This window comes from Brachyhypopomus gauderio, chromosome 4 (genome assembly GCF_052324685.1).
Source record: "Brachyhypopomus gauderio isolate BG-103 chromosome 4, BGAUD_0.2, whole genome shotgun sequence".
Lineage (NCBI taxonomy): Eukaryota > Metazoa > Chordata > Actinopteri > Gymnotiformes > Hypopomidae > Brachyhypopomus > Brachyhypopomus gauderio.
In genome coordinates this window covers 35,400,387-35,415,772 of record NC_135214.1, presented here as the reverse complement: position 1 = coordinate 35,415,772, position 15,386 = coordinate 35,400,387, and the positions used below count along the sequence as shown (strand labels likewise).

At 45.4% G+C, this 15,386-nt stretch overlaps 1 protein-coding gene across 1 annotated transcript in view; it reads left to right on the top strand.

The window, feature by feature from the left end:
- Window positions 1–947: 947 nt before the first annotated feature.
- The window catches only part of notch2 (notch receptor 2), a 51,508-nt gene continuing 37,069 nt past the window's right edge, over window positions 948–15,386 (top strand). The window contains 2 exon segments of the mRNA XM_077004311.1: window positions 948–1,504; window positions 10,810–10,891. Coding sequence (XP_076860426.1) covers window positions 1,411–1,504; window positions 10,810–10,891 — 176 coding nt within the window. The 5' untranslated portion in view covers window positions 948–1,410.

Sequence of the window (15,386 nt, the reverse complement as noted above, 5' to 3'; positions counted from 1 at the left end):
GTATTATAATCCCTTATGCTAAAGTTTGTTTGTTTTTGATGTTCTAAAAATAAATGGAGATCAAAAGAAAGTGCATCGATCCAAATGTCCATTTTACATTACACGCTCCATACTGGAACATTAGCCTGTCACACTAAAAGTGCCGTGTGCGACGTGAGGAAAGACATATCGCCAAAACCCCGGACCCCCAGAGAGGGAGAGACATTCACGGGGTTAATGCGCGCTATTCGGCGTGAAGTCTTTCGTCAGAGAGCATTGAAATGCTAAACCGGTTAATTTGTTTATTCTGCAGCGGGAGGTCGATTTACAACAGGCTAGTGATTTCAGAGCAGTTAGACCATCTTTTGTTTTAAAAACATGACACGACTTGAGCCATATGTTCCACGTTTAAAGGCCCACTGTTAAACAGCAAACTTGTCCAACTGTTGAAAACTGGTGAATGCAGTGATTCATAGTGATTCATCAACCTGTCGATAAACATATCAGTGTAGTGATTATTAAACACACATTTAATGTAGCCTATAGTGTATAGTGTATGTTGAAACTCGATTACGTTGCGGTCATTCAAAATCAGCGTTGATATTTGTTGATGCGTTTATGTAACAATTTTAGTATTGTCAACAATAATTAAATAAAACCTTATTCCATGGTAACGCATCTGGAAGAGCAGGTAGCGCAAGGTGCAGGATATGCAAAGATCAGAAGTTAGATACAGACATCTCGCCAATATAGACTATATATTTGACATGCTTTCGAATAAACACTCTTATTATTTACGATTTCTAATTAAAGAACGCGGATTTAGGTGAAGAGTTAATCTGGGTTTAAGAGAAGGGGTGGGAGGTTCACTTTACGGAATAACGTCAACAGGGGAAAAAAGTGCGAGTTGAGTTTGAGTCATGCCAAGTCGAAAATAAGTGAAAATTCCTCCGCCTCTGGTACATTAAAAAAGACGATTTATGTTAGATTGCGTAACTGCAAACCAAAATGTAGTTACGTGTAAGGTGAAATAATACGTTTCTTATTTATTTAATCGAAGAGTGGGCTCTTTTCAAAACGGTCACTTAAAGGTCCCGATGATTTTGCGAACTCCTCAGAAACTATAGATCCACCCCGTAAGTTCCGCGGAGGCGCACAGTCGTCTGCAATGGGCGTGAGGCAGCGGGGAAGAGAGAAGTTTCGGAGCGTTTACGCAGCGCAGACCTCCGCACGGCGATGTGAGGGGAAAACACACCAAAATCACTAATTGTATGGATATATACTCCTCACTCCTGACGATCTTAACGCGAACGAGAGTTTCGCCGATGTTTCTGAGGTAGTTTTCCAGTCGTTGGCCAGACGGTTTGAAGAGCATTTTTGAAGAGCGCTCGAGCTTAACCTCACGAGCCCAGCCTCGCGCTGGCCACTCTTATGTGGGATTTTACTGAAAATATGGGCCGGTTTTCCGCTTTCTCTTCGGGCAAAGTGATTCTCCTCGCCGTCTGCTGGGTCAGACTTTCGTGTGGTAAGTGGAACCGCCGATTTAAGACGTTTTCACCCGTCCTTTACCTCAGTTTGGTGAGAGATGGTGAGCATCTCCGGCGCCTCAGCCGGTCTGTCCCGTCGCTCCTTCGCTCGGATCTGCTTCACTTTTGCCATCAGCACTTCGGTGGTCGTTGAGATATTTTTCATTTTTATTTACTTTTCCCCCGCTTATTCGACAGACTGCTGGATTCTGTGAAGACTTTTCAGTCAACTCTTTCTTTCTTTTATTTTTTATTTTTAGGTTTTTAAGCTTACCACAAGTAGTGACTTCCCACCTCAGTCATCGGGCAGAAGAATCGTTCACCCACATATCTGATATTAAATCAGCGCAACACGCATTTGTAATGTAGTTTTTTTTGTTTCATAATAATAAATAGTTGTTGAGGTGTGTTTGTGTCCGACAGCGTTTGTAGCTGTAGAGGTGATGGGTGGGATGTCTGTGTCCTGCCCAGATGTGGGCCCAGCCGGGCCGGTTCCTCCCCGCTACAGCAGATACTTCACCTCATGTGGAGCTCAAAATGGAGCCTGCTCTGGAGGAAAAGGGTTTTATTTACCAAGGAAGATGAATAACACTGATTTGTTTTCTCAAAGTGAAATTGAGATAGGAATTTTTAAATTCTGTTTCTGCTGAGCAGTAGGTTTTTTGGGGTATATGTGGTGTGATGCGTGAATGTTTCTTGGCGTTCAGTAATATATCGCAAAGATTATTTAGTGTTTTGTTTGTTTCCTCTGTGTTTTATTAATCAGATGGTAGTTACAGCTGGGGAGGTTCACGTGCTGGCTGTGTTTCACACACCCGCAGTTTCCACTTCACTGATCTTAAAAGTTTGCTGTTCATCTGATCTAGACTGGCTTTCCTACACAAGTGGTGTCGCAGATACGCATCTCGACTGAAGTGCATACAGATTTATTGGACACATTTGTGTGATTGCACGTTTATATGCCACGCCAGTTAGACAGACCCTGTGACTGTTCCTGGGAGCTTTCACAAAATAAAAGGTACTGCTGCAGACTGACTCGGGGCTCGGCGGACTGTGGCAGGAATGCTGCTGTTGGTTTTTGGCACAATAGTACACCTTGCCCATTGTATTTCGCGGACGGCGTTGGTTCTTGTTGCGTTGTATTGAATATCATCCCAAGAGGTGTAATTTATTGCAGTCCCCCCCCCCTTTTCTTTATCTCTGTGCCTCTCTTTGTCGTACACGGCGACAATTCGTGACCCGTCTGGCGTGGGTCGCCACCGGTTGCAAGTATTTGCTCTGTTCGGACGGCGATGCGTGTGCGGTCGAAAGTGGGGCCATTGTCCCTGCTAGCAAAAGCCGCTCTCTCTGGTGTGAAATGTGATTTCCCCGGAGCGGACTCCCACCGCGCTGCGGACAACGGGTTGTTCATTCGGCGGCCTACGCGCCTGTGTATCTGAGCGATGCTTCTACCCACCGGCAGTAGCTGCAGGAGCGGAGACCACGGGCACCATCCTACCCATCCTCTACTGCTGCACGCTTGGAAGAACTCCAGTTCTGTAGAGCCATAGGCCTGTCCGATTGCTCACGTGTGTTCCTACTTGTGGCAGATGACAGGTGTTGGACTCTGGCAGTGAATTTTAAAGGCCATGTTTTTCTGGTTAAACTTGGGATCAAGAAAGAAAAAAAACCTTTTAGTCTACTCTTAGACTTAATCTGGACCAGGGAAACTGATCCTCAGTGTTTTGCACCTTGCGATTAGGATTCAAGAGTAATCACAAGCTGTGTTAGTAAAGAGAGTTAGTCTGAATGGGGTGTAACTGCACCCGAGTAGAGAACTTAAAAAGCTTATGAGTCTGTATTGTAGGTGTTGCACCTGAGGATGTGTGTAGTAATAGATGTAAACATGAACACATCCATCACTCATTCACACAGCACCAGCGATGAATGATACTGCTCCCAAATGATGGGTAAGGTGTGTGGTCCTTTACCAACACAGCAAGATCAGGATGCATTCTAATTAAAACCTCTTGGTAAAATCAAGAAGTCTTTTGCAATACTGCGTGATGACGCCAGCAACAAAAGAAAGCAGGACAATGTAGAATGCCTGAAGGTGGACAGAGAGAGAAAGAAGGGGGGACTAGGTGGGGAGGTACTGCTCCCATTGGAAGACTGCACTGTGCTCTCACTGCACCTGTCTCACAGTCCTAGAGTGTTGCAGCATTGCTCAGTTTGGTCTGATCACAGCATCTGCACATCTTACATTTACATTTATGGCATTTGGCAGACGCCCTTATCCAGAGAGACTTACATTTTTCTCATTTTTTATACAATGAGCAATTGAGGGTTAAGGGCCTTTGCTCAGAGGCACCTCAGTCATGGCTCAGGTCTGGGAATCGAACCAATGACCCTCCGGTCACAAGACCAGTTCCCTACCACCAGGCCATGACACCCACCCACATCTTCAGCTCATGGGCTTGATAATCACCTGATGAGCTGAACTGGGTTTCTAAGACGAGGGTGAAACTCCTCCTGTGGAACTGGGCACCCTGGCATTGGGGTTGGGAAATGATTCTCTCTCTCTCTCTCTCTCTCTCTCTCTCTCTCTCTCTCTCTCTCTCTCTCTCTCTCTCTCTCTCCTCTCTCTGTGTTCCATTCATTGCTCTCCCTTCTTGCTTCTTGTCCAGATTCCTATTTCTTTATAACTTTTTTGCAAAACACCTGAGTTGCCCTAAACAAAGGGGAATGTTGATCTGCCCCTTTGAGTGGGTTTAGACTGAGGGCTGTGGGCTGAACAGGCATCGTCATGCATCTAGTATAGTAGCTCACATCTTACCTGCTGGAGGGGCCTCTGCCCCAGATGGTGCAGTCTCCCTGGACAAGTTAGCGCGGGTCCCTGCCTTCAGGAGTCTGGCAGTAGCAGCCAGATCCGGTGCCATTTGACAGTGATGTCGAAGAGCCACTATGCAAAAACCTTGTAGCTGTTTGGTTTGCCAGGAAGTGGCTTATGACAGGCTTGTGTTTGAGACAAGCTGCACTTCCTCAGACGACAGGACGGGCTCTGGGGGCAAGAGGGGAGCCTCAACGGGGTAATGCCCCAGGACCAGGTGGAGAGCAAGATGTCCAGGGGTAGAAGGAGAGAGGGGTGGTGAGAGTGAGAGCAGGAGAGAGGGGGAGATAGGAAGAGAGGGGGAGAGGAGAGGAAGAGAAGGAGACGGAGAGAAAGGGGGGATGGAGGAGGGAATGTGGGGAGGAGAGAGCAGGTGTGCTGTTGGGACTTGTTAAATCTGGGGATTAAGAGCCTTGCGTTTACCCTGCTGAGCAGGTTAGTAAATTAACAGCGAACTAAAATGTCCTGCATTCCTGCTGCAAAGCATCATGGTAAACCTTGGCTGGTGTGCAGACGACCTTGTGAGGATGGTGTTGGGTGGAGAATCAGCTTTCTCCCAGAACGTTCTGAAGTCACCTGGTGAAGCTAAACTGCAGGTGGTCCCAAGTTCCCGAGTAAGAGTTTAACAGAGCTGTCGTGAGCTATTAGAGAGATTTATCGAAGCTGTGAATTCCTTTGTCAAGTGTTTGTCGGGGCTTGCTCTGTTCATATCCTCTTTGCTCTATTAATATCTGCCATTGCCTATGAAGACAGGAGGGGTGTGTGCGCGCAGTCGTGTCAGTCAAACTACCCGCAATGCTGCTGAATTCTAGAAAGCAGCAAATTGGCCAACATCCCTCCCTAAGTAAATAGTTAAGTAATCATGTTTTCTGTGGCCTTTTGTTTTTATTTTGTTTTTTTGTTTTTGTTTTGACTGAAACTGTGTCCTAATATTTAGGTGTCACATGGTTGGAGGGGTGTAATAATCCAATATATGTAGCTTCATTTCAAGTTGCCATGGTGATGTTTCAGAGAATGGAGGGCGTCAGCTGTGGTGGAGCGATTTCAGGAAATGGGGTTACTTCCTGGACAAGCGCGAATAACTTCCCCTCTCCTGTCCGGTGTGGACTGCAGCCAGACCAACCCCTCCTGCTCAGAGCCGCTGGGCACAGGACTACAGTCGTTACCATAACGCTTCCAGGGGCCGTTACTGCTAAACCAGCTTTGCAGCAAACACCTCCAGTTAATGGAGAGTTGGCCGTAGGGCAAAAAGACACGGTCATTCCAATAACGTGTGTTGAATCTATTAGAAAAACACAGGAAAGTGGGGAGTGAGGAGGTGAAGGAGTGAGGAGGTGGAGTGAGGGAGTTATTTGGGTGAACAGTTTTCCTCCTTTGGGTATTATGGGTATTGCATTTAGTGTCAGTGACGAGACAGCGATTTCAGGCTGCAGCTGTATACTAGCTGGGGTGTGTTTGTGTCTGTGTGTGTGTGTTATTATTATTAATAAAATAATAATAAATCAAATAAAAGAAATTAAAACTTTATTTAAACACTTTTGGATGTTTTTAATGAGCAGTAAATTAATAAAAACTGCTTGCTTTTTGTGAGTAATATAAATTAATAATAAATTTAAAATAACATTATTAGTGATAATGCTGTTTCAAGCAAATGTCCAACAGATTAATGATGGAACACATACTCTCACACTCCCTCCCTCCCTCCCTCCCTCCCTCTCTCTCTCTCTCTCTCTCTCTCTCTCTCACACACACACACACACATTTATGAGGTAAATGAGTTTTCCTCATGTTTCTTAAGTGAATTGCACAGGAACATGTGCTTCTACGGTTTCATGTCTGGCTACATCGATGATTTCTGAAGCACTTCACACACACACACACACACACACACACACACACACACACACACACACACACACACACAGTGGGGGAGATGGAGAGAAATGGAAGTGAGAGAAGTAGAATAAGAGAAAATAAAGCCCTTTGATGCATCACAGACATGTATATAGATCACAGACATGTATATAGATCACAGACATGTATATAGATCACAGACATGTATATACATCACAGACATGTATATACATCACAGACATGTATATACATCACAGACATGTATTACAATGACATTGTGGTGAAAACCCTTTTTGAGAAGAGATCAAGGTGAATGAAAGACCAGCACCACCAAAACCTTTTCAGTTTGGAAGTTTTTGACCTGTTGGTTGTGTGGAGTGTGTGTTGGGATTTGACCGTTTGGTTGAATGAGAAGGAGAGGTGTGAGGTGAATGTTGGGTTAAAGGTCCTGGGAGCATGTTTTAGATTAGAGCTGTCTGCCTTCACTCATGTCAGCGGTGATCGTTGCTCTGTCCTGCTACAGCTGCCTGCCTCCAGCCTGCTGTTCTCCTGTGTTTATCTCCTCCCACAACTCTCACTCCTTCACTCTCTCCACAATTCTCAGTCCTTCACTCTCTCCACAACTCTCACTCCTCCACTCTCTCCACAACTCACACTCCTTCACTCTCTACACAACTCACACTCCTCCACTCTCTACACAACTCACACTCCTCCACTCTCTACACAACTCTCACTCTCTCCACAACTCTCACTCCTCCACTCTCTCCACAACTCTCACTCCTTCGCTCTCTACACAACTCTCACTCTCTCCACAACTCTCACTCCTCCACTCTCTCCACAACTCTCACTCCTCCACTCTCTCCACAACTCTCACTCCTTCGCTCTCTACACAACTCTCACTCCTTCACTCACTCTCTCCCTCTTTCCACAACTCTTGTTTTTCTTTTTTTCACCCTTTTTGGGCTTTTTAAGAAGAGAGAGAAAACCATGACCAGGTGCAGGAGGGGATTTATGTTAATAGATTTATGTTATTTATTATATTTATTACATATTTTGTTATATATTTTGTTATATATAATATAATTTATATTATATATTTTGAAACATAAAATATGGTTAAAGGATTAGAACTGATCATCACACAGATGGGTATGTGATTGTTTTTGTCACCTGAGTGCTAAGCACTCCTTGATGGCTTTATGGTTTTATTCCTGCGGCTTTGTTCAGGATGACCCCGTCCTGACCCTGTACCGCTGAAGCAGAGCACATGCTTAAAGCTTGTGCATTTACCAGTAAAGGCAAAAGGCCCGTCTTCAGTAATGACCCTCCGGTCCAGGTGTGAGAGCACTGGAAGGTGTGATTGAGTGTTAGGGACATGACCTGTTGTCTTATTTTTTCCCCAAATTTTTATTTTATTTACTTTCACAGATTTTTAAAAGTCAGAATTCATGAGAAAATACCTCATAATGTTAATGACACGCAGTCACACAGTCTGATTGGTTAAGAAGCTCATTTGTATATTTAGGCCTTCTTGGGAAACAACACTGGTTTTTTAATGTGCGCTGTCATACTCCAGATCAATCTCGGACATTGTATACAACCACCACGTAGCTGGCATTTATATTTGACATATAGTCACATCAAGGGTAGTTGTGTTTGCGTGTGTTTGTGTTTGTGTGTGTGTGTGTCTCAGCTTGGGCCTGGTCTGAGAGGTCTGTGTACGACTTGTTGTTTGAGACTCAGAGAAAACCAAACCCTGAATTGAAATGGAAGTGGAGTAATTAGTGGCAGCCCGTCCCAAATCCTGTGAGATCATCTCCTCTGGCAGGGGGACTGAGTGTGTGGAGATCTCGTCAGACCAGTCGGGCCTCGGGCTGGGCTGCCTGTCCCTCCCTGCCCGCCCCACACACACTTTAAAATCACTCCTGACTTTTCTGGATTGCTGTTCTTCCCCACTCATCTTTTTCATTCTCTCCCTCACTCTCGCTCCGTCCCTGAGGGTGTCCCCTCCCCCTCTCTCTCATGCTCACTCTCTTCGTCTTGTGAGGGTCCCTGACTTCTCTGAATTGTCTCCCCTGTTTTGTACATTTGTCGCCTTTTACTCTACATTTACTCCAGAGATGCCCTTCATCCTCATTCCTCATCCTCACTCTTGTCCTTCATTCTCACCTACCTCATGATGCCCCCCACCTTTTCACCCTCCAGTTCTGTGTGTGTGTGTTTCTTTCACACAAGGCTGAACTGTTTTATGCAGCCTTTTCCCACCGAGCTGCTCTCACAGCTGGTCTTGTTATCTGCCCCAACCTTTGTTTCACACCATTTACCCTGTTTGACAGGACGCTGTCTCACCTCTGTTGCCCTTAGGTTTTGAGGCATGTTTTGCACTAAGCAGGGTTACAGTTATTGACACAGAGACAGAAATAGGTGAGGGGGTAGAAAGAATAACTGAACTCGGAGTCAGAAACAAGAGCTAAAGAGTTTACAATACATTTGTTTCCTCATCACCCTTATTGGTTTTCTATGGTTTGTTTTGGTTTTGTTGCAGATAATGAAAAGTGATTGATGTGGAAATGCATTGGTCTTTGGAGCAGAACCCAAGGGTCGTCCACAAACCTTCTCCATTTCTACCTCAATGGGGATTCGATTGAAAGAACCTCTGTGCCTGTTTTTATTTTCCTCTCGAACTTTGCCTTGAGTTGCATTTTTACCAAGATGAGAGGTCGAAGAGAGAGAGAGAGAGAGAGAGAAAGAAAGGGGAGAGTGAGAGAGAGAGAGTGAGAGTGAGGGAGACAGACAGACAGAGAGAGAGAGGTATGAAGCTAGCGTTATTGCACACGCGCCAGTGTCTGAAAACCTTTGTCTGATATTGGCTCTGTGCCCGGCTTCCTTTTCCACGGACTGAGAGACTCTTGGGGCTGGTACCAGCCACTTATTCTGAACATGTTGTGCACGCGGGTCAAAGCACAGGAAGTCAGTATTAGTGCTGAATGCACTTCCTGTGTGGAGAGGTACTGTGTCCTCAAGTTGTCTGCAGTATTTAGAATTCATAGACCTGCTGTCTCGCCAACAAGCATCTTGCACAAGAAATGCCATCTGATGAAAAATACGAAAAATAACGAGACCTGTAGTCCTTTCACATTTATAACAAACACTCTTCAAACATCTCTATACAGACATGCGTTAAGACGAGTAGCAGTGTTATCGGAACGAGAAACGATTTTGTAGCCAGTGTGGTTTTCAGAAGCAGCGACTGTATAAGGGGAAGTGTACTGTCTGAATGGTCCTTTGCAAACACTCGACATGGCTTCAAATGAGGGAAAAACAAAGAACTCGCTGCATTTTTGCAAGATTTGCGGGTGGTTTCAGAACACACATACACACTCACTCACACACACACACACACACACACACACACACACACACACACACACACACACAATCTCTCTCTGTCTCAGAGATGTGTCTCACCTCCAGGAACTGTTGCCTTCAAATAACATGGGTTTGCATACACAAGCTGGCATTGCAAAAATGCGCAGTATTCCTGTGCCCGGGTTAGAGTGGGACGAGCACCTCCCCATTTTGCACCCTGATGTCAGCTGTGAGATGCCCTTTGGTTTGGTTTTAACTTTTTTTTTGGTACTTTTTACAGTGCTCTCCTGATTTTTACAGTATTCTCTCTCTCTCCCTCCCTCTCTCTCTCTCAATCTCTCCCTCCCCCCTCTCTTTCTCTCTCCCTCCCTCTCTCTCTTTCTCTCTCCCTCCCTCTCTCTCTCTGTCTCTCAAAATTCTGTTCAGTTTCAACTGAAGGTGCCTTATTGTCTTGACAAATAATGGTGCATTTGTATTGCCAAAGCTTGGGTTACAGAGTATGAGGGTATTAAATAATAATAATAATCAATCTACAATAATAATAATCAATAATAATAATGGCAATAAGAAGATGATGTATGAATGTAATTGTATGACCAGATAGAGTTGATGCTGGTATGGTGGTCTTATGATGAATTTAGACATGTGGTGTGCTGATTAATAAAGACTCTGGGTCTCTCACTACAGCTATCTGTCTGTCTAGAGTCACCCCCCCCCCCCCCCCCCCCCCCCCGGTTGGTTTTATTAGTCTGAACACTTTCCATTTTTAAAATGTTTGAGTCTATGGTGAGAAAGTGAACACTCCGGAGTCTTGATCTTTTACCTGATTATGTCACACTGCTGCACCTTCTGTCTGTCTTTTTTTTTTGCATTTTTCTTTTTTCTCTCCCTCTCTCTACTTTTTAAAAAAAAAACATCTCTTGGTTGACATCTTTCCATTTCAGTGTGAGTTAGCTCAGCCAAGATGTGACTGCTGACTTCACCAGCGAGCTGAAATCTGAGCCGGACAGTAATTAGAGAAACTTGGCAGGAGTTTCGTCTTTTTAGCTCTTAATAACAAGAGCAAGTCCTCTTGTGTTCAAGAGATATTAATCACAGTGGATGTTGTTTGGAACTCACTGTGGCGTCTCCGATTCCTGCCTGTCTGCATGCATTGCTGTTTAATTGCCTTTGATGGACGTGATGTTTACCATGTGTCTCTACCTGTTGCAGCTCTGCAGTGCCAAGGTCGCGAAACGCCATGTGTGAACAATGGTACCTGTGTCCCCTTTGCCAATGGAACTGGATACTGCAGGTAAGAGAATGTTGTAGGGCATCGCAGGGTAACCTGCATGTGCTATTCAACTTCCCCTTGCTGCTGTGAATAAACCACCTCACCCGCCCCGAGCGTGACGTCACACACACTCCGGCCCCTGAGGCCTTGTTCTGGGTATTAGATGCTACCTCTGCTCTTCCCTCGCTGTGCCACCCTTGGTGACCTGTTACAGTGGTGCAACATGCCCTAGTAGATACCCTAATGAGTTTACTGTGCTGGAGGGGTTTCAGAATGGTGGTCTTCAGTGTTGTGTGTGCGTGTGTGTGTGTGTGTGTGGGAATTTTAATTGCATTTATTTGTTTCTGTACATGTATCCTCAAAGGCTTCTACAGATGCTCAAAAATTACAAAATATGTGGTGTTTGATGCTGCTGTTGTTCGAACAGGAGGTGTGTGTGTGTGTGTGTGTGTGTGTCTTCCCTTCTGGCTCCTGCCCCAGGGTACTGAACACCTCAGCTGTCTGCAGGAAGGGCCCACGAGGCGTATACAGTGTCAGACAAAGGCAGGCAGAGACCAGCCTAGAAGGCAGTGATGGGGTGGAGGACGCTCTGCTGCCATGTGGTATTCTAGTGTTGCTCAATTTAGTGTGTGTGATGGGTGAAAGGGTGAAAGGGTGAGTTGCACTTAGCTCTTTATGAATCCAGATTCCTCAGAGGCTGAAAGTGTTACCATAGCTTCTTTATTACATGTTTTTGGGGGAAGTGGTGGTGTTCAGCTTTGGAGATCAAGTATCCATGTTTGTACCCTGCGTTTGGGTTTGTGATGTGTTCCGTTTTAAAAACACCCATGTGTGCTTTTTGCAAACCTTTGAAATGCGAATTTCAAAAAGAAAGAAAGAATGTGTAGGCGAAAACTCAGGGGAGGGGGTGAAAGGTAGAACAGGACAGGTAAGTCACGGGCGGAAGGTAAAATGTCAGAGTTCTTGTGTTTCGAGAGCAGCGCATGCATGCCTGCCCCGTCTCCGTGACGACAGACCAGCGCTGTGGTGTCGACGTGCCTGCTCCGTCTCCCTGACGACAGACCAGCGCTGCGGTGTCGTCGTGACTACTTTGTCTTCTGCTATTTCCGTCAACGGGTTTTCACGTCTGTGTGTAATTATTGCTCTGACTTTAAAAAGCCAGCCGCTCTCCCAGAGCCCACCGCCCAAAATAAAAGTCTCTCTGCGGCCTCCACGCAGCCCTTTAGTGGTTTGTGACCCAGGGAGCTGCTCTGTTCCCAAGGGCCTCCACTGCCTGCAGAGACGCTGTCGTGTGTGTGTGTGTGTGTGTGTGTGTGTGTGTGTGTGGGACTGTTCTTCAGTTCTCCAGGTTTAAACAGAAGCACTGGAACAGACTAAGCCAGTTTTCATCCTCGTACTGATCCAGTATGTAGTACTTGTCTAGCAGTAGACAGGAGTATTTGGTATACTTTCATCCCAGAGTATGTTTTTTTTTTTCCCTCAGCAGCACCTTTGAAGTAACTGGAGATGAATATGCATGTTGCAGTTTGAAAGCAGCAAAGTGTGTTTGTTACTTTCTGGTTTTTGGTTTAGAAGTAGAACTCAAAAGTTCAAAAGGAGTGGAGCGAGATTGATTAGAGACGTTAGTGTCTGCCCCTCAGCTTCCTCTGACCCCGCCCCTTGGCTCTCTCAGACCCCGCCCCTTGGCTCTCTCAGACCCCGCCCCTTGGCTCTACATCACCCTTCCCCACTTGCTCCTCACACACTGCTCTTTAAAAGATTTTGGGCTTTTTCCTTTGCTGTGGTAACAGCCTCTGTTTATGGCCTTGATCTGAGTGACCTGTGAGCCAGTATCTCTCCGCAAATGAGAGGAGGTGGTGGTATTTTCTGGTCAGGTAATGAGGAAAGACTGTGAAGTATGTGGTGGAGGGAGAATGTCAGAGTGTGTGCGCGCGTGCGTGTGTGTGCGTGCGTGCGTGCGTGTTTGGGGGCAGATTTAGTAGGCAGTCTATGAGCTGACAGTGTTTCTCTCTGCACTGAAATGAGCTATTGTTTGAGCAAATATTGTCTCATGGTCTGTGAACAGCAGTTGGTGCGGGGTTAGTGTTTAGTTGGAGGGGTACAGCGGGGTTAGTGTTTAGTTGGAGGGGTACAGCTGGGTTAGTGTTTAGTTGGAGGGGTACAGCTGGGTTAGTGTTTAGTTGGAGGGGTACAGCTGGCTTAGTGTTTAGTTGGAGGGGTACAGCGGGATTAGTGTTTAGTTGGAGGGGTACAGCTGGGTTAGTGTTTAGTTGGAGGGGTACAGCTGGGTTAGTGTTTAGTTGGAGGGGTACAGCTGGCTTAGTGTTTAGTTGGAGGGGTACAGCGGGATTAGTGTTTAGTTGGAGGGGTACAGCGGGATTAGTGTTTAGTTGGAGGGGTACCGCGGGATTAGTGTTTAGTTGGAGGGGTACCGCGGGATTAGTGTTTAGTTGGAGTAGGGTTGCAGCGGTAACCGGTTTCACGGTATACCACGGTATACCACGGTATTAAAATGCACGGTTATCATACCGTGTGCGTTTGCTTATTACCGGTAAAAAGCAAGCCAGCGGAGAAACTGACCCGCGCATGCGCAACTCCGCTCCGGTTCAGCTACTCAGCACACAGCGGTGAAAATGACAGACTTAACAAATTTGCATCAGACTTAACAAATTAAAAAAAAAAAAAAAAAAAGCTAAACTAAAATCAGCGGCGAAAATGACGTTGGCTCCACCCGTGCGCGAGGATCTCGCACGCTGTCGATTCGCGAGGTCGTGCACTATGCGCGCCGCGCCTCAGCGCAATGAACAAAGTCATGTTTGCAGGGTTCATACACCTTTATAAGGTGGAATTAAAGCACTTGTACGTAACTTTAAAGGTCCGTTTCAATATTTCCCAACATTAAAGTTAAATATTTATACATATACTCGAAATGATTAGCTTTTTCATCACATTATTTAATGGTTGTTTATTTTCAAAACGCCCAATCTTAACGTCTTCACGTTCTCTCATGTTTCGTCCTGGAATTACAAGAGGCTCGTATTTGTTAACGTAATACAAAAGAACTGTGCGGAGTCGCGCGCTACGGTCACTAGTGAAAGTATAAATCTAGCTTTTTATGGTCCTTTTCACTGGATGTGAAAGACGCCATTAATTTACATGCGTTCATTTTCAAATTCTAACGTGCCTGTTTTTCATATGTTAAAACCAGACTCGGTGTGAACGCCTTAAAATAGAAATCTCTATTGTGACGGTCATGTCAGAAATAAATCCTCTCTTCCTGCAGTATCTGGTTATATTCTAACTTGGCAGTACAACGGACGTTTACAACAGTTGTTGATCAGACACTGACCCAGGCTGAGTTTATCAGATATTAAATAATTTAAACTTAAATAATTGTACTGAAATCCATGATTTAGGTTTCTCTAATTTTGCAGTATTTATATAAACATGTTTACAGCTTTTTTTTTTTTTTAAAGGAGACATTTTGTATACAATAGTTCCAGGTTTCTACAATAAATAGTTAATTGAACAAAAAAACTTGTAATTTCTTTAAGGGTCAGTGTATCTTTTAATAATATACAAACTAACTGTGATACCGTGATAACCGTGATACCGCGGTATTTTCTGAGACGGTTATCATACCGTGAAAATCTCATACCGTTGCAACCCTAAGTTGGAGGGGTACAGCGGGATTAGTGTTTAGTTGGAGGGGTACAGCGGGATTAGTGTTTAGTTGGAGGGGTACAGCGGGGTTAGTGTTTAGTTGGAGGGGTACAGCTGGGTTAGTGTTTAGTTGGAGGGGTACAGCGGGATTAGTGTTTAGTTGGAGGGGTACAGCGGGGTTAGTGTTTAGTTGGAGGGGTACAGCTGGGTTAGTGTTTAGTTGGAGGGGTACAGCTGGGTTAGTGTTTAGTTGGAGGGGTACAGCGGGATTAGTGTTTAGTTGGAGGGGTACAGCTGGGTTAGTGTTTAGTTGGAGGGGTACAGCTGGGTTAGTGTTTAGTTGGAGGGGTACAGCGGGATTAGTGTTTAGTTGGAGGGGTACAGCGGGGTTAGTGTTTAGTTGGAGGGGTACAGCGGGATTAGTGTTTAGTTGGAGGGGTACAGCGGGATTAGTGTTTAGTTGGAGGGGTACAGCGGGGTTAGTGTTTAGTTGGAGGGGTACAGCTGGGTTAGTGTTTAGTTGGAGGGGTACAGCGGGATTAGTGTTTAGTTGGAGGGGTACAGCGGGGTTAGTGTTTAGTTGGAGGGGTACAGCTGGGTTAGTGTTTAGTTGGAGGGGTACAGCTGGGTTAGTGTTTAGTTGGAGGGGTACAGCGGGATTAGTGTTTAGTTGGAGGGGTACAGCTGGGTTAGTGTTTAGTTGGAGGGGTACAGCTGGGTTAGTGTTTAGTTGGAGGGGTACAGCGGGATTAGTGTTTAGTTGGAGGGGTACAGCGGGGTTAGTGTTTAGTTGGAGGGGTACAGCTGGGTTAGTGTTTAGTTGGAGGGGTACAGCTGGGTTAGTGTTTAGTTG